Genomic DNA, 22,062 nt, shown 5'->3' with positions numbered 1-22,062 from the left:
GGATCATGGGCTTAAATGAACTTTGAATGTCAATTACAACCATAGCTCAAAGAGAAAAATGAAAAGATTCAAAGCTATATAGGTAAAGAATGAAAGATTAGAGCTAAAACAAATCTCCCAGTTTGCAGTGGAGGTGCATACTGTCTTTGGTCATGCTTCCCTCTTAGAGGAAATACCCCCCAAACACAAGGATGAGATTCTAATAGAGAGGCAACATAATTTGAGTGGGATCACTAGAAATCAGGGTCTATCATGCAGTAGGAATAATATGCCAAGTGCTTTGTAAGAAATTTGTGTAGCCTAGAAAAGACGGGCTGGGGCGCGGTGAGTGGTGATGTAATCACAATCTTTTGAAATACTTAGGGATGTAATAAAACCCAGTGGGAAACTGAAACAACCGATCGATTGGTCGAAGAATAGGACTCACTGAGCCCTTTACCTCCATTTCCGTTTTAAGGGTTTCTTTTTTTTTTTTTAATCTTTTATTTTTTAAGATTTTATTTATTTATTCATGATAGTCACAGAGAGAGAGAGAGAGAGAGAGAGAGAGAGAGAGAGGCAGAGACACAGGCAGAGGGAGAAGCAGGCTCCATGCAGGGAGCCCGACCTGGGATTCGATCCCGGGTCTCCAGGATAGCGCCCTGGGCCAAAGGCAGGTGCTAAACCGCTGCGCCACCCAGGGATCCCCGTTTTAAGGGTTTCTATGACTTTCTGATTTTACTAAGAATTTCCAGTGCTTTCTTTTTGTCATATCCTCTTTGGAGAAAAGAAAAAAGAGAGCTGAGAGGTGAATATTCTAGCACTCACATTAAATACCTTGGGCTGTCAAATAAATGGACTTTTGTAGAAAAAGACCAGGACTTTATTCCTCTCATAAGTAGGTTGAAAAAGCACATCTGTTCTATCTTCTCCTGGAGTCTTATAAGGTGCTGGGTTCTTGCTGCCATTCTATCATATGGAAAGAATAAAATTTGCACCTACCTTATTCTTGGTATAATGATAAGGCACCACTTTTTGGAACACTTTTGGCACTTGTTCCATTGTGTCATTATTAACAATGTGAAGCATGCAGACCGGAAGTGTAGTATATACTTTGGGAACCAAAATCATATCTTGAGGAACCAAAAATGTTTCTCTGTAATTACAAAAGCATGAATTTTCTCTTAGCATGAATCAGAAAGTTTGAAATTAGGTTTAATGCAAGAAATAAAAAAGTAAGTTTAAAGTTACAAATAACTACAAAGCATACATGTTGTTGTTTTTTTTTAATCATGAATATACTCTTGTTTTTTTTGAATATACTCTTTTGCTATGTAAATGTAAAGCCTTTAAGAAATTCCATTTTATAATAATTTGTGACTGTCACCTAATATGATATTGCTTCGAAATTAAATGATTTCTTTCTATACTGATAGCACATCAATGGACTGTTTATCATACTCATAAAAATGCTAATTAACTTCACATTTTTCATATTTTAGTTAAATAAACATGGATAAAATTTCTGTAATATCTCATCTCTGCATAGCAGATGGAGAGGAAGTACTAAGTTGTGAAAGCAACCTAGAAGTTCATACTTTCACTGCTACCATAAATAAAACTCTACACATATACTACTACATGTCATTTGAAGAAGACATTGTATGCCAATTTATGATAGTCTCACCTGAATACTATAAACCAAGTATTTGGTAGTTGGTCTGCATAAGTCACAGTATAGTCAGCAAAAACAATCTTAGTTTCTTCATCTTGATAGCATGGATAATATTCAATAGACTTGCACTTGCTTTTAAACATTAGTCTAGAAACGTAAAAATAATTTAATTTCCAATGGCAAAGGCAACTTTTAAAATAAATTTTATTTACCAAAAAAAAAGTAGGCAAAATAACAAAATATTACAGTCTATTGTTGGCTGGATTGAGTCCTTGATCAAAGGTTGTGGGGTTCATAGGGCATGGCACCCAAGTAGGGGAGCCCATTCCAGGTCAACCATGAAAGATTATCTCAAAGTTCTCTAAAGTTATCTGAATTCTTAATCAAATGAGAACTTAATTCATGATCAAGAAAGTAATTTTAATTTATGGGTGGGAAATCATCACCAAAGCTCAGACTCTAAGGGTAGGAAAACAGGAACAGGCAAAGTAGCAATAAAACTGAAGGTCTGTAATTGACATAGGGAATCAATACGAGAATGGAGTTTAAAGTAAGGAATGGATTTGTAAAAACAAAAACAAAACAAAAAAACCCATTTAAACAAACAAAAAACTAAGGCCATAATCAAGGACAGAATGGATTTCTGGCCCATAAGAGACTGGTGTGTATAACTGGTAAAAAGAATTATGGGTTGAGGTTTCTCCATGATTTCCCCCCTGAAAGCTGTGGCATATTTCAGAACATGATTAAAGTGATGTGAGAGATGCTCTCTCTAGGTTTGTTCCTTCCAACTGCCAGGAACTGGATCTCACTTCAGTAGCACCAGGAATCTACTGTATAGATCTTTTGTATACTGTCTATAAAATTAGCTGGGATGGAAGCCATAATGACCATAGAAAATGGTTCTGTATTAGAGGTCTAGACAGACCTAAAGGTGTTCTTGCCTTCCAGAAGGTAGATGGCTTGACTGTACCATCAGTGAGACATAAAGCCATGGAGATTCTTATGGGGGACAGGATTCACATGCTTCATTTGATCACTGATCTTTGATTATGAGAGGAAATTGACAGATTCATACTTGGGAGAGTTTTAAGCCCTTTAGCTAAGTTATGAGAATAAAGATTGACCACATATCCTGGTTTGTCTGGGGCAGTCCTGGTTTGCACTCACACACCTGTCATAATTATTAATAGTGCACCCTCTGTTCCTTTTGTAAAAGTGCCCCAGTTCAAATGATAAATAACCTGATTTTCCTAGTTAGGAACTGTAATATGATGGTCTGTCAATGCAGAGCACCACTGCCAATCACATGGGGTTGGCCAAATGTGGGTGTTGGCCAAATGTGGGTGTTGGCTGAGGCAACATGGCAGCTAAACAGGCTACCTAGGGAATTGACTGTAATGGGACCAGCCACCATTCTAAGATAAGGGAGGGATTTAGAGGCATTCCAGTCATTGTTGCCATCATACATTCTACACTTTTGCATAAGCCTCACGAAATTTTAATTTTAATTTTTAATGTATATAGGGCCATCAAAATCCTGATGTACTATATGAAACACCTTGAATGACCCAGAGAAATATTCCTGACAGACTTGAAAGGTTTTCTTTTAACTTTGTATCATAGTACGGAAAGAAAGTTATTATCAGTAAACTGAGCCTCGTCCAAAGTTCACTTTGGAAAGTTCTGCCCTTTAAGGTCTGAGAATGTAAAGCTGGATTCCAGGATCTCAAAGTTCCTCATTAGTAATAATTATAAAGTAATATTTATAATAGTTAATGTTCTATAATGACTTAATCTGTAGCTTGTACTAACTACTTTTCTTGATCTACCTTAATTTATCTTTACAGCCTCATTAAGGAATAGTACTGTGAGGTAGATATTGTTTTCTCTATATAAAAATTATTTCTCTATGTTAAATATTATTAATAAAATATTAAATATTATTAATAAAATTTAATTTTATCTTCCAAGAGGTTAAGAGACTTATCTCAGATCACACATCTGATAATTAGTAGATCTGAGGTTAGCATTAGGTCTTACACTGAAAGATGTGCTCTTGACTAAAAAAAGAGGCAGGTAGCAAGACTACACAGCTTTGGATGCCCCTGCTATTTAAATTTAAAGGTAAGACAGCCTTGTCAGTTCCATCCATCCAATAGATGTGGGTGTAGAACTCAAAATATTGAAAGAGCATGGCCTATGTAATGGATATTTGCTGAGTTTCTAAGAAATACTGTTGGCTATGGGGGAAAGAGCACGTGGAGAGGAACAGCAACTTCCTGATGGAATTCTGCTGTGTTTCAAATACACCTACACCTTCAAATACACCTGATACCTTCAAATACCCTGATAGAGTTCATGTTTTTAGCACTTCATTTACATGAAAATTAGGTATAATCTGGCCCAGAGATCTTCCCCACAATGCAAAAGCAAGTTAGAAAAGAAAGGTTGTGCTCTTTGTTTGTCTGTACAACTGGAATCTTAGGCAAAAGAGTAGCCCTTTTAGAAAGTAAGTTCTGGAGCAAAAGTTAGTCAAGTTGGATGAAGAGGTAATGGTGGAATCCGTGGGTCAGGACTAGAGTGAGGTGAATGAGATACTTACTCCCAGGGTTAGGTAAGTACTATACAGATTTGGATTTTCTCTGTGTTTAAAATTTTTATATTGGGTTCATAGTGAATTTTTTCATTATATTTAGGCTACTTCATATTTTTATATATTTTTATATATAATTTTCTTTTTGTCTCTTGTTTATAAATAGAAATTCAATTGTTATTTTATATTGACCTTGTCTCCAGCAAATTTTCTTAATTATCTCATTAATTCTAATAATTTTTCTGCAGATTTTAAAACATTTTCTACATATATAATCATATTGCCTGTAAACAGTGATGGTTTTATTTTTTTCCCCTCAAATCCTAATTTTTATTTTGCTTTATTGCTATTTTGTCCTTCTCAGAATTATTCCAGGATTCTTTTTTATTATTGGAGTTCAATTTGCCAGCATATAGCATAATACCCAGTGCTCATCCTGCCAAGTGCCCCCCCTCAGTGCCCATCACCCAGTCACCCCAACCCTCCACTACCCCTTGTTCGTTTCCCAGAGTTAGGTGTCTCTCATGTTTTGTCACCCTCACTGATATTTTCACTCATTTTCTCTCCTTTTCCCTTTATTCCCTTTCACTATTTTTCATATTCCCCAAATGAATGAGACCTATAATGTTTGTCCTTCTCTGATTGTCCTATTTCACTCAGCATAATACCCTGCAGGTCCATCAACATCAAAGCAAATGGTGGGTATTTGTCATTTCAAATGGCTGGGTACTATTCCATTGTACACATATACCACATCTTCTTTATCCAATCATCTGTCGATGGACATCGAGGCTCCTTCCACAGTCTAGCTATTGTGGACATTGCTGCTATAAACATTGGGGTGCAGGTGTTCCGGCGTTTCACTGCCTCTGTATCTTTGGGGTAAATCCCCAGCAGTGCAATTGCTGGGTCGTAGGGCAGATCTATTTTTAACTCTTTGAGGAACCTCCACACAGTTTTCCAGAGTGGCTGTACCAGTTCACATTCCCACCAACAGTGTAAGAGGGTTCCCCTTTCTCCACATCCTCTCCAACATTTGTGGTTTCCTGCCTTGTTAATTTTCACCATTCTCACTGGTGTGAGGTGGGATCTCATTGTGGTTTTGATTTGTATTTCCCTGATGGCAAGTGACGTGGAGCATTTTCTCATGTGCTTGTTGGCCATGTCTGTGTCTTCCTCTGTGAGATTTCTCTTCATGTCTTTTGCCCATTTCATGATTGGATTGTTGGTTTCTTTGCTGTTGAGTTTAATAAGTTCTTTATAGATCTTGGATACTAGCCCTTTATCTGATAGGTCATTTGCAAATGTCTTCTCCCATTCTGTAGGTTGTCTTTTAGTTTTGTTGACTGTTTCTTTTGCTGTGCAAAAGCTTCTTATCTTGATGAAGTCCCAATAGGTCATTTTTGCTTTTGTTTCCCTTGCCTTCATAGATGTATCTTACAAGAAGTTGCTGTGGTCAAGTTCAAAAAGGGTGTTGCCTGTGTTCTCCTCTAGGATTTTGATGGATTCTTGTCTCACATTTAGATCTTTCATCCATTTTGAGTTTATCTTTGTGTATGATGTAAGAGAGTGGTCTAGTTTCATTCTTCTGTGTGTGGATGTCCAATTTTCCCAGCACCATTTATTGAAGAGACTGTCCTTTTTCCAGTGGATAGTCTTTCCTGATTTGTCAAATATTAGTTGACCATAGAGTTGAGGGTCCACTTCTGGATTCTCCATTCTGTTCCATTGATCTATGTGTCTGTCTTTGTGCCAGTATCACACTGTCTTGATGACCACAGCTTTGTAGTACAACCTGAAATCTGACATTGTGATGCCCCCAGCTATGGTTTTCTTTTTCAATATTCCCCTGGCTATTCGGGGTCTTTTCTGATTCCACACCAATCTTAAGATGATTCGTTCTAACTCTCTGAAGAAAGTCCATAGTATTTTGATAGGGATTGCATTAAACCTGTAAATTGCCCTGGGTAACATTGACATTTTCACAATATTAATTCTCCCAATCCATGAGCATGGAATATTTTTCCATCTCTTTGTGTCTTCCTTAATTTCTTTCAGAAGAGTTCTGTAGTTTTTAGGGTATAGATCCTTTACCTCTTTGGTTAGGTTTATTCCTAGGTATCTTATGCTTTTGGGTGCAATTGTAAATGGGATTGACTCCTTAATTTCTCTTCAGTCTCATTGTTAGTGTAGAGAACTGCCACTGATTTCTGGGCATTGACTTTGTATCCTGCCACATTGCCGAATTGCTGTATGAGTTCTAGAAATTTTGGGGTGGAGTCTTTTGGGTTTTCTATGTACAGTATCATGTCATCTGTGAAGAGGGAGAGTTTGACTTCTTCTTTGCCAATTTGACTGCCTTTAATGTCTTTTTGTTGCCTGATTGCTGAGGCTAGGACTTCTAGTACTATGTTAAATAGCAGTGGGGAGAGTGGACATCCCTGTCTTGTTCCTGATCTTAGGGGAAAGACTCCTAGTGTTTCCCCATTGAGAATGATATTTGCTGTGGGCATTTCGTAGATGGCTTTTTTTTTTTTCATTTATTTATGATAGTCACAGAGAGAGAGAGAGAGAGGCAGAGACACAGGCAGAGGAAGCAGCAGGCTCCATGCACCGGGAGCCTGATGTGGGATTCGATCCTGGGTCTCCAGGATCGCGCCCTGGGCCAAAGGCAGGTGCCAAACCGCTGTGCCACCCAGGGATCCCCTCGTAGATGGCTTTTAAGATGCTGAGGAATGTTCTCTCTATCCCTACACTCTGAAGAGTTTTGATCAGGAATGGATGCTGTATTTTATCAAATGCTTTCTCTGCATCTATTGAGAGGATCATATGGTTCTTGTTTTTTCTCTTGTTGATATGATGAATCACATCTATTGTTTTACAAGTGTTGAACCAGCCTTGCATCCCGGGGATAAATCCCACTTGGTCATGGTGAATAATCTTCTTAATGTACTGTTGGATCCTATTGGCTAGTATCTTGTTGAACTTTCGCATCTGTGTTCATCAGGGATATTCGTCTATAACTCTCCTTTTTGGTGGGGTCTTTGGTTTTGGAATTAAGGTGATGCTGGCCTCATAGAACAAGTTTGGAAGTATTCCATCTCTTTCTATCTTTCTGAACAGCTTTAATAGAATAGGTATGGTTTTTTCTTTAAATGTTTGATAGAATTCCCCTGGGAAGCCATCTGGCCCTGGACTTTTGTGTCTTGGGAGGTTTTTGATGACTGCTTCCATCTCCTCCCTGGTTATCGGCTTGTTCAGGTTTTCTATTTCTTCCTGTTCCAGTTTTTTTTTTTTTTCATGTGAACAAAAATACAGAATATATTTATTGATTTTTCCCCTAAAGAGAATACAGTTTGTATTAGAGAAGTAAAAGATTAGTTACCAGGAGTTGCTTTTGGAGAATAATCAATCAGTGCCTTATCAACAGTTGGATACTGATACCAGGGACCATCACCTCTTGCACGCATCAACCTTAGCACTTCCAGCTCCTTTAACCGTAAATCAGCCTTTTCAGCTTCAATTTTAAGGATAGCCATTGTTTTTTCATAATTCTTTTCAGGGCTATCAAAGAAAGTTCGGGCAATCCATCTTGATATAGGATGCTTAAAATACTCCCAGTGTTCTGGGATGTAACCTTCCGGAATTTCTGCTAACTCAGCTTCACCAATAAATACATTCACCAAAGTTATGCCAATTGCTACTGGAATCCCAGTCAACAAAATGTAGAATTTCATTAAATTCAAAAAACGCCTGTCACAGAATTCAGAAGGTTTGATGATAAACAGTCTTTTCCCACGGTCTCCGCTGTGTCGCACAGGAGCGACAGTCTTCGGAAAGCCACGGGTGAGGAAACCCCCGCATCCAAGACGAGGACAGAGCCCGCGGCCCGACAAAGTGGCCACTGCAGTGACCGAAGCCCGCTGCAGTATACTCATGGCCGCCATGGCTACTCTGGGCAATTGACCCTGTTCCAGTTTTGATAGTTTGTGGCTTTCCAGGAATGCGTCCATTTCTTCTAGATTGCCCAATTTATTGGCATATAGTTGCTCATAGTAAGTTTTAAAATAATTTGTATTTCCTTGGTATTGGTGGTGATCTCTCCTTTTTCATTCGTGATTTTATTAATTTGAGTCTTCTCTCTCTTCTTTTTAATAAGGCTGGCTAATGGTTTATCTATCTTTTAATTCTTTCAAAGAACCAACTCCTGGTTTTGTTGATCTGTTCCACAGTTCTTCTGGTCTCTATTTCATTGAGTTCTGCTCGAATCTTTATTAACTCTCTTCTTCTGCTGGATGAAGGTTTTATTTGCTGTTCTTTCTCCAGTTCCTTTAGGTGCAAGGTTAGGTTTTGTATTTGAGTTCTTTCCAGTTTCTTGATGGATGCTTGTATTGTGATGTATTTCCCCATCCAGACTGCTTTTGCTATATCCCAAGGATTTTGAACAGTTGTATCTTCATTCTCATTAGTTTCCATGAATCTTTTTAATTCTTCCCTAATTTCCTGGTTGACCCTTTTATCTTTTAGCAGGATGGTCTTTAACCTCCACGTGTTTGAATTCCTTCCAAATTTCTTCTTGTGACTGAGTTCTAGTTTCAAAGCATTATGGTCTGAAGATATGCAGGGACAATCCCAATCTTTTTGTATTGGTTAAGACCTGATTTGTGACCCAGTATGTGGTCTATTCTGGAGAAAGTTCCATGTGCACTTGAGAAGAATATGTATTCAATTGCGTTTGGATGTAAAGTTCTGTAAATATCTGTGAAATTCATCTGGTCCAGTGTATCATTTAAAGCTCTTCTTTCTTTGGAGATGTTGTGCTTAGAAGATCTGCTGATTGTAGATAGAGCTATATTCAAGTCACCAAGTATAAGTGTATTATTATCTAAGTATGTCTTAACTTTGGTTATTAATTGATTGATACACTTGGCAGCTCCCATACTCGGGGCATAAATATTCATGATTGTTAGGTCCTCTTGTTGGACAGACCCTTTAAGTATGATATAGTGTCCCTCTTCATCTCTTACTACAGTCTTTAGGATAAACTTTATCTGATATGAGGATGGCTACCTCTGCTTTCTTTTGAGGACCATTTGAATGGTAAATGGTTCTCCAACCTTTTATTTTCAGGCTGTAGGTGTCCTTAGGTCTAAAATGAGTCTCTTGTAGACAGCAAATAGATGAGTCTTGCTTTTTTATCCAGTCTGAAACCCTGCACCTTTGGACGGGATCATTAAGCCCATTCACATTCAGAGTTAGTATTGAAAGATGTGAATTTAGTGTCATCATAATACCTATTCAGTCCCTGTTTTTGTGGATTGCTTCCTTGGACTTCCTCTTTCTTTTACAGAGGCCCCCTTAATATTTCTTGCAGAGCTGGGTTGGTGGTCACATATTCTTTCAGTTTCTGCCTATCTTGGAAGGTCTTTATCTCTCCTTCTATTATGAATGAGAGCCTTGCTGGATAAAGTATTCTTGGCTACAGGTTCTTCTCATTTAGGACCCTGAATATATCCTTCCAGCCCTTTCTGGCCTGCCAGGTCTCTGTGGAGAGGTCTGCTGTTAATCTAATACTTCTCCCCATAAAGGTTAGGGATCTCTTGTCTCTTGCTGCTTTAAGGATCTTCTCTTTATCTTTGGAATTTGCAAGTTTCACTATTAAATGTCAGGATGTTGAATGGTTTTTATTGATTTAGGGGGGATCTCTCTATCTCCTAGATCTGAATGCCTGTTTCCCTCCCCAAGTTAGGGAAGTTCTCAGCTATGACTTGTTCAAATACACTTTCTGGACCTCTGTCCCTTTCGCCGCCCTCTGGAACCTCAATTAAATGTAGAGTTTTTCCTTCTGAGGCTGTCATTTATTTCCCTTAACCTATCCTCATCTTTTGTTTTTCTCTTTTTTCCTCAGCTTCCTTTCTTGCCATCAACTTGTCTTCTATTTCACTCACTCGTTTTTCTACCTCATTAACCCTCATCCTTAGGACCTCTATTTTGGATTGCATCTCTAATTGATTTTTAATTTCAGCCTGATTAGATCTAAATTCTGCAGTCATGAAGTCTCTTGATTCCTTTATGCTTTTTTCCGGAGCCACCAGTAGCTTTATAATTGTGCTTCTGAATTGGCTTTCTGACATCGAATTATAATCCAAATTCTGTAACTCTATGGGAGAGAGGACTGTTTCTGATTCTTTCTTTTGTGGTGAGTTCTTCCTTTTAGTCACTTTGCTCAGTGCAGAGTGGCTAAAAACAAGTTGTACTGGAAAAAGGAATGAAAAAGGGGGAAAAAAGGGAGGGGACAAAAAACAAGGAGGGGTATCCCCTGATTCTATATATTGTAAGTCCCTAGACTTTCCCTTGAACTTTCCTGCGCTGCTCAGTCAAGAACTTGCTCTTCTCCTGTCCTTCCAACTGGTCTTCTGGGGGAGGGACCTGCTGTGCTGATTCTCAGGTGTGTGCACCTGGGGGAGCTGCCCTGCCCCCTGCCAGGTGCACGGATCATTGGGAGCTGTTTATCCTATGAGGCCCCTGCTCCCTGGCGGCCCCCCTCAGTCCCAGGCACAAGGTGTCCCAGGAGGAACAGCAACAGTGGCAGCGGCCAGCTCTCCAGCCCTGGAGTCAGCTCCAGCAGCAACCACCGCAGTCTCTGGGTCTGCGGGGGCCTGACGCTCCAGGGCGGGGGGCGCTGCTCTACACAGCTCGGGGCCGCTGGGGGCAGGAGCGTCCTCACTGTCCTGTGCCCTCCCGGCCTCCGCCTGTCCCGGGGGTGGCAGGGGAGCACTAGATCCTGGGCTGTGTCCCCTGGCGCCCTGGGCTCCGGAGCCTGCGCTGCTGGATCGCGCTCCCGGCCCGCAGCCCCCTCTGTGTGGAGCCGCCTCCGAGCTGCTCCAGGCCCGGCGGGAGCGCCCTGCAGCCCTTTAGGGAGCTCCGCTGCGGGGTGTGGCCGCTCTCCCCCGGGCGCAGATGCTCTGTTAGTGCTCTGGGAGCCTCAGGGCATTCCCCCCCCCCCCCCCCCCGGGGTCCTGCCCGAGCTCCCGGCGAGCCCCTTTCCATCCAGGAAGATTGGTGAAGCTCCTGCTTCTCCCGGCCTGGGCTCTCCTGTCCTGGGGGCTCTCGCCGCATGGCCTTAGCCCGGCTCCTCGCAGGCCCCTCCCCCTTGGAGGTTTTTTTATTTCTTTATTTTTTTCCGTCTTCCTACCTTGATAGAAGCCCGAACTCTTCTCACTGTAGCATTCTAGCTGTTCTCTCTTTAAATCTCAGGCTGAATTCGGAGGTTTTCAGGATGATTTGAAAGTTATCTAGGCAAGTTGGTGGGGACAGGTGACTTGGGGACCCTGCTCTTCCTCCATCCTGCACCGCCTCCTCTTATTCCAGGATTATTGTGAATGGAAGCTGTCAGGTAGACATTTTTGTCTCATTTCTAAACTTAAGAAAAAGCTTTCAAAATTCACCACTAATCATGTTTGTAGTAAGTTTTGAAAATACTGGATACCAAAAACATATTAATGAAAGATTTCTCTAGTCCAAATTTTCTAAAAACAAAAACAAATTAATTTTGAATTTTTGTTAAATTATGTCAAATGCTTTTTTCAGAATCTATCTGGAAGACCAAATGATTTGTTCCTTTTCCCTGTTAATGTACTGAATTAAAATGGCAAATTTTCCAATGCTAAACCACAATTGGGAATGGGAGACCCACTTGATTACAAGGCATTATCTTTTTTATTTAATTCCAATTTTCAGTTGCTAATATTTTATTACATATTTTTGGCATCTATCTAAAAGGTGCTTGGTTTGTGATTTCAAGTAGGTGACTGGTTTTCAATTTCATTTTCTTATTGCTCTTGTTGAATTTTTTATTTTTTTTTATTTTTTTTTATTTTTTATTTTTTTTTTTTTTAATATTTTTTTTATTTATGATAGTCACAGAGAGAGAGAGAGGCGCAGAGACACAGGCAGAGGGAGAAGCAGGCTCCATGCACCGGGAGCCCGATGTGGGATTTGATCCCGGGTCTCCAGGATCGCGCCCTGGGCCAAAGGCAGGCGCCAAACCGCTGCGCCACCCAGGGATCCCCTCTTGTTGAATTTTTTAAATCAAGATTATGAATCGGTTCTGTTCTCTAAAAGATTTGTGAGATTAATCTTATTTCTTCCTAAATTCATTAACCAGTTTGTGAATATTTTGCTAAAAAGGATACCTTCCCAGTTAGAGTTTCATCTAAATTATTACTTTTACCATTTCTGAAATAATGCTATAACCTTAGAACTTTTTAAAACCTTATACCCAACTTCTACATTATGCCTCATGAATTTACTCCTATGTGTAGCTATTTATTGATTGCCCTTTGAAGATAATATGCATTATTTTTTTCTGAGGGCCTAGAAGGTTTTTATTTTGGCCTTTGTTTTTTTTTTTTTTTTTTTTTTTTTTTGTAGTTTGATGGCAATGAACCTAGGTGTACTTTTCTTTTTATCTTTTCCTCATGGAGTTTGTATGCAGTCTCCTGAAAACATAAGTTGATGTATTTTACCAGTTTTGGAAAGTTTTCAGTTATCTTTTTTACAGTCTGAGGGTATAATGATAATATTGGACTTTCTGAGTGTATTCCATACAGCCCTTAGGCTGCTTTCTGATTTCCCACTCATTTTCTCCTATACTTCAGTATGGATACTTTTCTACTGATCTACCTCCATGTTCACCAATCTCTTCTTATGTTATGACTTAATCTGCTGTTAAACCCACTATTTAATTTCAGTTGTTAAAATCTTCACTTATGTTAAAATTTCCCTTTGACTGTGTTTTCTTAATCTAAACTTTTGATCTGTTTTCTCCTTATTCTTTATTTTCTTTGGCATTTCCATTAGTTATGTTTTGAGATTTTATCTTCCAACTCCAACATCCCCAGAGGTTCTGCATCTTTTACTTATCTGTGTGTATATATACATATGTAATTTATGATTTATAGCTTCTCTTAGTTTTGTTCAGATTATCCTATCTCTCAGACATGGTTTGTGGCTACAGGTCAGTTTTGCTAATGCTCAATCTACTTCCAGTTTACCCCTGATTCTAGAGTTACCCTCCAGGGATTCAACTGACAATCATGTTTGCTGGAATCCCCTCCCCTAGCGGGTCCTAAACTCTGACCTTGGTCACCTCAGCACTATAAGACTTCAATGAATTTTGCTCTGCTTCTCAGAGGTTTTTGGCTTAGAATTTTAGTTCAATCAAATTAATAAGTACCATAGAAATGTTTCAGATAAAATATTGTGGGAGTTCAGAAGCAGTGTATTTCTAGCTGCAGTGACTAGGAAAAGTCAGTGAATGTGGTAGCACGTGAAAGGAACTTGAAGGATACCAAGACACTGCAATAAGAAATTTCACTATACTACTTTACCTTAAGAGAGAAATTGCATACTGTTCTATATTCAGTTCCAATATAGCCCAAACTTTTTGAAGAGTATCTGCAACACTGGAATTTTCCTTTGTGTCTGAAAATAATAATTAAAAATAGCAACGTAAAAACTATAAGATGCCTGAAAGATCATTTTGTTCAAAGCCCTCCCCTTGCAGATAAGGAAGCTGAAATTCACAAGGTGATATCCAAAGTCATGGGCTTTGATCACAGCAAAATCATGTTTAAAATATAAAGCAATTATAAACTTCTGGTCGAGAGCTCTGTTCACTAATTTATGCTGTTTCCCTTCATCTTCAGTTTAAAAATCATAAAGTGTTGTTCTAATTGAAGATTCTCATCAAAGAGTTCACAACAGGGGATCTTTAATCACACCAAAAGTTCCTTATGAAAGCTCTTACGCCAGAAAAAAACAATTCATCCAATTTTTCTAAAAACCAATGGCTCAATCCCATAATCCATGTTGGTTTAGGAGTAGATGATTTGGTAAGAAAAATACAAATCCATAGTAAGTGGCTCAAATTTAATATGCCAGAAACTAATTTTTCCCTACTTACTCTATTTCAATTTCTTCATAGTACTTACCAGTATCTGAAATTGATATCTCAAAATATTTACTTGTCTATCATATGCCTAGCATCCTAGAACACAAGATTCATCAAAGCAGAAACTCTGTCAGTTTAACTGACTTCAATAAAGTCAGAATTTAGAACAATGCTGTGCACACAAGTTATTCAATAAATATGCGCTGAGTGAAAGAAATGCAAATACTATTAAAAACATTATTAAGTTATTCAAGTTTTTGTTTCTAAAAAAATCATTGTTTAAATATAATTTTTACAGCATATGTGGACAACAAAAAGTATATTTTAATATATATTCAATTTGATAAATCTATATTTACTTTTTCTAATAGAATAATATCAAAATCAAGCAACAGTAAATTTTTCTATCACACAACTATCCAATGCAGTTTACTTATTTTATATTTGTGTGTCTAGAGTTTTCACTGCTGAGACAAACATTTTGATCATTCTCATTAACTACTTCAAAAAGAGACACTTAACAACAAAATTCAAAGAATTTTGAAAAATTCCAACAGAATTCAAAGAATTTTATTGGAAATAAGACTTTCCTTATGAAACAAAACTTGCAGAATGAAAATGATTATAATTTTTGCTTCTGCAGTGTTTAATTTGAAGCTGATAAAAACAAAAACTTTTTCACAAAAATAGTTTTATATATGAAAATAATTTGAGAAAATGCACTCATAATTTGACTTCATAGATAGAATAGCTTTCAAATGCATTCTGTGCTTTCTAAATATATGACACATGGACACATGAAAGCTTCTTTCATTCAACTCATTCATTCTTTTACTCATTCCTTCATTTCTTTCTTTGAAAAATGGTCTAGAGATGCAAAAATATCCATGACTTAGCTAAAGCTGACTGCTGTAGCATTCTACTAGACATTGGAGATACATAGAGGGAAACATTGGTTCCCTGTTTTTAAAGACTCATGATAGATTGGGAAAACATAGCTGATCATTCACTGATTCATTATTTCTTCAGCACAAATTTGTTGTGTGCTTACTCTGCCAAGCATTCTGGGAACAGAGAGTGAGTGTGCTGACACTCATTCTGACCTCAAGGAATTTCAATATTTATAGAATTAAAAAGAATTAGCCAAATAATAAAGTAAAATAATTCCAAAATGCTTTTCTTTAGCACACAAATATTCACCCTTACATACACAAGGTTCATCTTATAAATGATTGGAAAATGATACCTGGTATTCTAGCTCTCATAAGCAATCTGACATAAGTCCCTCTCCACATGGCTTGAATTTTAATTGCAGCTGCTACCTCCTCAGGAAAATATTCTTTATCACTTACTGGTAGACAATATTTAACATCCACCCATTCCGCTGGAAAGAAAAAAACAAAGCTTGGAACTGAAAGTTAAGTTAAAGTATTTAATCCTTTCCCCAGCTTTCAATGCCTTTAACTTCTGAAGTCCCCTGACATATAAAGTGCCACTATGACAGATTTATCTTTATATTTAATATTGTGCTCTGCAAGTGGTCCTTTTTTGGAATTTAAATATTCTGGAGAAAGGAAACACTACATATTGACACCTGAGTGAGCTACTATTAATTCTTCTGTGAGAGTAGTAAAGGGTTTCCTTCAAAATTGAAAGAAGTTGTTAAAACTGCATGAATAGAGCTTATGGAGAGGAATAAAGGGGAGTTACATGGATCTGAAGATCTTCCCAGAATTTCTCAAATCATACATAAGTGTTAGTGACTTTCATAGTCTTTCAGGGCAAAAACAAATAAAACAGGGATATTCTGGGCTTCCCTAGAAATATGTGAACTTGGGGACACCAGGCAGATCCTTGGAGCCTGTGGGCTTTCCAGAGCACAGCTTGAATTCTCCACCTGTTGGTATAGTCCAAGACTACCTACTCCACAAAAACTTTGAGCTTGCTTATCTTACATAAGGCTAGAAAGTCCTTTGTTGAACAAATATCTAAAATTATTCAGTACCTAAAGAAGCCTCTTCTAAGGAAGAATTGAGCAACTCCAAATCCAAAACCAGAGCACGAAATGCAAATTTAAAGTTGGGAGGAGGTTTTGTTATTTGAACTTTTTTCAATAAGCGCCATAAAGAAATGTGAAAAACCTGAAAAAGATAAAATACATTTTTTATTTTTTTATTCATAGAGATGCAGAGAGAGAGAGAGAGAGAGAGGCAGAGACACAGGCAGAGGGAGAAGCAGGCTCCATGTAGAGAGCCTGATGTGGGACTCGATCCAGGGTCTCCAGATCACGCCCGGGGCTTCAGGCGGCGCTAAACCGCTGCGCCACCGGGGCTGCCCAACGTTAGTACATTTTTTAAACCAAGAAAACAACATTACCTGACCAGAGAAGCTCTAAAGACCTTTAGATACTCTAAAAATAAAAATGCATATTTCTCAGATGCATGATATAACAGAAGACCTCAAAGTCTCACTCACCCAGCAGGAGACCAGAATTATTTCTCATCTTCCTATTTCTAAATTAATAAAAGTTAACCACTACAACAATGTTTATAATATATGCTCAATCAGAATATAACTGGTTGAAGAGATAGAGTGAGATGAAAAATATGGCTTTATGCTAACGCAAGTTAAATTCTTTATTTCATTGGTTCTAAAATGCCATCCACCATAAAACACACTATTGTCTCATGTGTTACCAAAAAGAAAATACACTATTTATACTTTTTTATCACTTTCTTATTTTCATCTATGAGTATTTACTTCCCACTGAAAAAGCTCTTTGGGGTTTATTTAGACAGAGCTTTTTCATCATACAACACACTTAAACATACATGAAAAAATAAAATAAGCTACATAAGCTGGTTAAGTATTCTGAAAACATTCATATTCAAACTCTTACTCTTGCAAATCACTTTCTGAAAAGACTTAATATCTGTATTTTCCTATATAATTTTGTCATTTGTGTTGTCAAGCTTTGAAGATGCTTCATGGCCTGAAGTGTGCTCTTTCATCCCTGGGGTGCTGCTCAAGCCACCACCCCTATTCAGTAGGTGCTGGTGCTGGCTCATTCCTGATCCTACCAAAGAGGACACATGGAAGGTTCTTAGACTAGAACCAGAACACATACTCCTTATTCCAAGTTTTTTCATGGTTTTTATCTTGAAACACTGAGGGATTCCATTTATCCAGTCATACCACTAAAATAATGACCAAGTCTCAGCACATTGCTGCTATCTTACTTTTAGTTATTTATTTGTCCAAAGGGAGTAATGTGCTTGGTGGATGATGTAAGGTGCCAGGGGCATCACTTAAGTAAGGTGATTTTTAACCAGCTACTTGCTCTTCTTCTCTCTGTCCCTGTGCCCTGGGGGGGATAGGGTGGTGTCAGTCCAGTGTAGGGAAAATCCCCGTCCTTTCATGTTTGAGAGGCTCTATAATGTCATTTAATTCTCTCCCACAAAGACGAGGCATTTGTCAAACTATATACATATTTCTTTTGAAGCAGTGACAATACGAACCCTATGAACAAGTCCATGTGTGTGCAGAGAATCCTGAAGGCCACCTGGCCAACAATGATTGTAAAGAATCACCAATTAAAAGACACACTCTGACTTCCTTCTGATGTTAAAGTGTGAAAACAAATGTGCATCCTAGAATGGTGAAATCCAGTGCCCTTCAAAGGCATATGACCATTGTACTTCCTGCTTAGTGCACATCTTCTGACTATTCCTCACCCCTCCCCATATGTTTAGAGACAGGGATCTAATCTCATAATCTATATTTGTAACTGCCCCATTAGCTAACAATGGTGAGTAAAACTGCAAGCAACCACCTAACCCAAGCTGAGCAAATCATTACTTTGGTTGAATAACTTGAAATCAGGATCAAGAATTTCTAAGCTGGCCTCATATGGGAAATTGATATAAGTCAGGAGTCAGTTTTTCTATGATATGAACTTAGGAGTCTATAAGGAGAAAAAGAAAATGAAGAAGATAAGTTCTAAGGGCTGTTTATCCCCTCTTTGAAGTTCCTCACTGAGTCATTCCTATCTTTAGGTGTCAAGATTTCCCTATATCCTTACAATAAATTAACACATCCAGCTCCTTGTTATGACTTTAATCAGTTAGATGTGTTTTCTGTGACATGTTAGTAAAATGTTTCAACATCTAAGATAAAAATAAGAAAAATATATGATTACGTTAATTTTCCTACTCTGTGTTACATTTAAGTGCTCAGAGTCCTTGATCATGTTGATGTTACATCACTCTGGGTTACATGTGACTGTTGATGACAGCAGTGAACTCAGACCTGTGAGCAGAAAGGGGCCATTACTCTGACTTCCTGATTAACACACATGCATGCTAGAGAGTGGGTATTAATCCCTGCAACAGATGCATGGATTCACCACATCAGTGGAGATTTTAGGGATCCAGAGGACTAGGCATGCTGGGATATCCTCTCAAATGTAAAACATAAGACACTGCAACTAAAAAAAGAGACCAATACTTAATAGTCCTCCCCGGAGTTGGTGATAGTATATTCTGCTTTGGGGAATATTATTCTAATGCACTTATTGAGTGACTTAGAAGGCCATCAGCTTTAAGTGGGATCCAAAGGAAGAGAAAGATCTGTAAGAGATTTGAGCATCCCAGGAAACAAAAAAAGATCACCTGGTCCAATTCTGTTGTAAACATGCTAATGAAAGAGCTCCAAGAAAACACACTAATGTTATTTTCTAGTGAAAGAATCCTTATCTATGGGATATTTATAGTATGCTGCACTAGATCCATCTGGATTTATGACAAATTTGGAATCTATCAATGTATGGGATGTAGCTCTGAAGAAATGTCACATAACTATGTAATATAAAAGTATAGGGCAGCCCAGGTGGCTCAGCGGTTTAGTGCCTGCCTTCAGCTCAGGGTGTGATCCTGGAGACCTGGGATCAAGTCCCACATCAGGCTCCTACATGGAGCCTGCTTCTCCCTCTGCCTGTGTCTCTGCCTCTCTCTCTCTCTCTCTCTGTGTGTGTCTCTCATGAATAAATAAATAAAATCTTTTTTAAAAAGTATAAAAATATTTAAAAATATAAAAGTATTTCACGGCCAAAATAGCTCCTTTTTATGCAATGCACAAAGGTACCTTACATATTAGATCTGGCCTAGGGACAACAGACTCATGCATAAGTAAACAGGGTGGCAAGGACAGGAATTATGAAGGGTTCCAATAGTTTGGGCTCTTTCACCCAGGCTTAGCTGTCAGTAGCAGAAACTTTAATATGATATCATCCTCTGGGGATTCCAGTCAGCCACTTGGTGGCAAGTTTATGTTGGTGGGCTTCTTTCAAGGAGGGGTAGTGATTTGTCCTCACTAGCATTGACACATACCTCAAGTACAAGTTTGCTTTCTCTTTCCTTGATGCCTCTGCCAGCATCATTATCCAAGGGGTTACAGAAAATCTGATTTACAAACATCATATTCAGCCTAACACTCCCTTGGACCAAGGGTCGCATTATACAGAAAAGACTTAACCACTGGAGAATGTCTGGGATTCAATGGTCCTAATATATACCATAGACACAATTGATAAAGGGGCACCTGGGTGGTTCAGTCAGTTAAGTATTTGCCTTTGGATCATGTCATGATCCCAGGGTCCTAGATTGAGCCTCCATCAGACTCCCTGCTCAGTGGGGAATCTACTTCTCCCTCTGCCCCTTCCCATGCTTGTGCTTGTCCTTTCTCTCTCTCCCTCTCTCTCTCTCTCTCTCTCTCTTAAATAAGTAAATAAAATCTTTTTTTAAAAAAGGAGGGGGGGTGATGCATGGGTAGCTTAGTGGTGAGTGTCTGCCTTCAGTTCAGGACATGATCCTGCATCCAGGGATCAAGTCCCACATCAGGCTCCCTGCATGGAGCCTGCTTCTCCCTCTGCCTGGGTCTCTGCCTCTCTCTGTGTGTGTCTCTCATGAATAAATAAATAAAATATTTTTTAAAAACTTAAAAAAATAATTGCTAGAATTCCTGGTAAATTGGAATGGCATATAAAATCCTCATTTAAGAGGCCAACCTGAAGATGACACCTGACAGAACTGACACAGTATCTTCTGGGGCACAGTATATATGAACAGAACCAGAAACCAACATGCAGTGTTGTATCTGTAAAAGCTAAGTCATACAGGCCTAGGATTCAAAAATTGGAAGTAGGATGGATATCTCTCACCATTATTTCCAGTGGTCCATTTGCAATAATCAGTGTTCTCTGTCCCAAAAGGTAGTTTGCTAAATTGGAGGACCTAATTCCTGGGGATGGATGTCAAGGAATGTTTCCATCTGGGAACACAGTATGATTTACAGTAAACCTAAGTTATGATATATCCCTGGTTGCTTTGAGCTCCTCATTCTGGTATACAAATAGGAAAAAAAAAGAAACTAATATAATTGGTGTGGGGGGAGAATTTACCCTGATTGTCATGAGGTACTAGGGTTTCTGCTGCATGATGGGACAGGAAGAATCATGCCTGAATTTGCTGAGACACTTCCTGGTGCTTCAGCAGTGAATGATTAATCATGGCCTAGAAAGAGTAAGGCAATCAAGGTGTTGTGCTCATCAGGATTGAAGGTTTAGGTCACCCACCAGGCAACAAGAACAGCTGAAGCTTTGGTTGGAAGAAGGGGAAATCTAAAATGGCTGGTAGAGGAGAGAGATGTTGAATACCAGCTATGGCCTGAGGGCCAGCTGTAGCAGTGGAGACCAGAGCCTTCTTGTCATATGATGATTTAATTATTTGCTTATTTTTAGAGCTTGTGAACACCATCTTAAGCTATCTAGAGCCTCACCTTGAAGAATGGATAACAGAGTTCACTTAAGGGAGGCAATCAGATTGGTTGAAGAATAAATCATGGCAGGTATTTCTTGTAGATTACTCATGCTCTAGGTGAGCAGATACAAATTTCAAAAGCAAGGCTTAGTTCTCTCTATGGAAAATAAAGGAAGAGACACTTTATCTCCCCTTTTCTTAGATATCACTTTAGAAAACTTGCAATTCAAGTTCTTTCTCCTTCTCTTTGAAGTGTATGTAAGTCTTTTTAATGGTTAAATTTTGGGGATTACCTAATATAAGATATATATTTTTTTCAAACAGAAATTATCCTTCTAGGAACATCATAACTTGAACATGCTTACCCTGAAGTGCTGTGCAGTTAGTTCTTTATTCTGGAGGGGTATAGGGTAGTGAGCTGTTTGTAAATCCTTCAGAGCCACAGACAGTTTACCCTTATCTCTGAAGTTAACAATCACATTTCCAACAGCTTTCAAAATTGTTAAAGACTGCTCTGTAAATCGGTAGCTCTCCTGTGAGGACAAAACATAGCAGCCAGATTCACTTTTTTAAAAATTTAAGTCTAATTAAGCTGACAAAAATTTAATTTCTGTTAATATATTAAACTTCTATATAGTTGATTCAATAGTTCTTTATGAAGTGTTTGCTTGATCAAGGCATTTTGCTAGGGGCTGTGATCTCAACAATATAAAACAAGGGATATGATTCCTGCTGCAGTGGAAACACATGGAAAGAACACCTAGTTCACATTGGGAGCCAGGGGAAATTCCTCTACAGTATTAATACCCAGACTTAGTTCTGAAGGGTGTCTAGGAATTAGTTTGACAAAAGTTAGTAGGAGTGGAGAGCTGATAGTGAAGAGTTCAGGGAGACAATGATAAAGATTACAAAGACAAGAAAGTGAACTGGCTCCCTCCTGCTTCTGGGACTGCTATTGACTCTGAGGAAACAATAAAAGCAAAAAAGGAGACAGGGATACCGAAAACAGTATGGAAGTTCCTCAAAAAATATAAAACAGAGG

The 22,062-nt window shown here is 38.6% G+C and overlaps 2 protein-coding genes across 4 annotated transcripts in view; both read right to left on the bottom strand.

Moving 5' to 3' along the window:
• ADGB (androglobin) overlaps window positions 1–22,062 on the bottom strand; it is a 162,651-nt gene that overhangs the window by 46,074 nt on the left and 94,515 nt on the right. For all 3 annotated transcript variants that reach the window (XM_038526280.1, XM_038526278.1, XM_038526279.1), the window contains exons 20-25: window positions 21,386–21,553; window positions 16,211–16,346; window positions 15,452–15,589; window positions 13,643–13,736; window positions 1,667–1,801; window positions 982–1,135 (exon numbers count right to left, since the gene is read on the bottom strand). In XM_038526280.1, coding sequence (XP_038382208.1) covers window positions 982–1,135; window positions 1,667–1,801; window positions 13,643–13,736; window positions 15,452–15,589; window positions 16,211–16,346; window positions 21,386–21,553 — 825 coding nt within the window. The remainder of the gene's footprint in view (window positions 1–981; window positions 1,136–1,666; window positions 1,802–13,642; window positions 13,737–15,451; window positions 15,590–16,210; window positions 16,347–21,385; window positions 21,554–22,062) is intronic.
• LOC102154590 (NADH dehydrogenase [ubiquinone] 1 beta subcomplex subunit 5, mitochondrial-like) lies at window positions 7,546–8,212 on the bottom strand. The gene has a single exon (XM_038526281.1). The coding sequence runs from the start codon at window positions 8,195–8,197 to the stop codon at window positions 7,628–7,630; it is 570 nt and encodes a 189-aa protein (XP_038382209.1). The 5' UTR covers window positions 8,198–8,212; the 3' UTR covers window positions 7,546–7,627.

Source organism: Canis lupus, chromosome 1 (genome assembly GCF_011100685.1).
Source record: "Canis lupus familiaris isolate Mischka breed German Shepherd chromosome 1, alternate assembly UU_Cfam_GSD_1.0, whole genome shotgun sequence".
NCBI lineage: Eukaryota > Metazoa > Chordata > Mammalia > Carnivora > Canidae > Canis > Canis lupus.
Note: the sequence above shows the minus strand (reverse complement) of the source record. Positions and strands in the feature narration are given on the sequence as shown.

What these genes read in the sequence shown, in the direction of transcription:
- LOC102154590 (XM_038526281.1), bottom strand. Translation starts at nt 8,197, where the DNA reads ATGGCGGCCATGAGTATACTGCAGCGGGCTTCGGTCACTGCAGTGGCC.